We start from the raw sequence: 613 nt of genomic DNA, 5'->3' as shown, positions 1-613 counted from the left end.
TTTTCTCATAACTTAACATAGATTCACGGAGAGACTTCATCGCTGAGCCACATTAAAGACGAGAAGACCAAACGAAATCACAATAATCATAGAATCTGAATTCCTTTAAAAAACAAGCAGGAAAAATGAATAAAAAAAAAGTAAATATGAAAAGTAAAAAAAAAAATAAGTAGAAAGAAATAGTCGTGGAATGAAAGAACGGCTGAAAAGTCACGTGCCGCTATATCAAAGGAATATTAATGAGGGTGTGTAAATAAACTGTGTTAAGTTCATTAGCATAATAAAAGGTTTATTGCAGCGGCTGTGTTTCGTCGGTTCAGGGTATAAGTTAGTAGGTGACAGAGAGTGTAAGACCATCCCTTTCAGGTGACGCAGGGTGTGTGGCCCTATTTTGGACACCTGTTTTATGATCAATAGAATTTTAGATCATTAATTAGAGGTGTTCAAGCGTGAGTTTTAGTGTCACTGATGAGTTACATAAAGGACAGCGTCAGATGGGGATGAACATGCTTACAAATATATGAATGAGTTCATAACGAAGTGTGCTACGCAAAGATAATATGTAAATGTGTTGTTAGATTATTTTCTCAAACTGTCAGATTGCGCCGTGCGA

At 35.9% G+C, this 613-nt stretch overlaps 1 protein-coding gene across 1 annotated transcript in view; it reads left to right on the top strand.

Annotated features, from left to right (window-relative positions):
• Window positions 1-613, top strand: part of LOC119588153 (Down syndrome cell adhesion molecule-like protein Dscam2) — a 164,747-nt gene that overhangs the window by 2,181 nt on the left and 161,953 nt on the right. Inside the window, 1 exon segment of the mRNA XM_037936858.1 lies at window positions 299-327. Within this exon segment, the coding sequence (XP_037792786.1) occupies window positions 299-327 (29 nt within the window).

The sequence above is a fragment of the Penaeus monodon genome, chromosome 23 (assembly GCF_015228065.2).
Source record: "Penaeus monodon isolate SGIC_2016 chromosome 23, NSTDA_Pmon_1, whole genome shotgun sequence".
Lineage (NCBI taxonomy): Eukaryota > Metazoa > Arthropoda > Malacostraca > Decapoda > Penaeidae > Penaeus > Penaeus monodon.
Note: the sequence above shows the minus strand (reverse complement) of the source record. Positions and strands in the feature narration are given on the sequence as shown.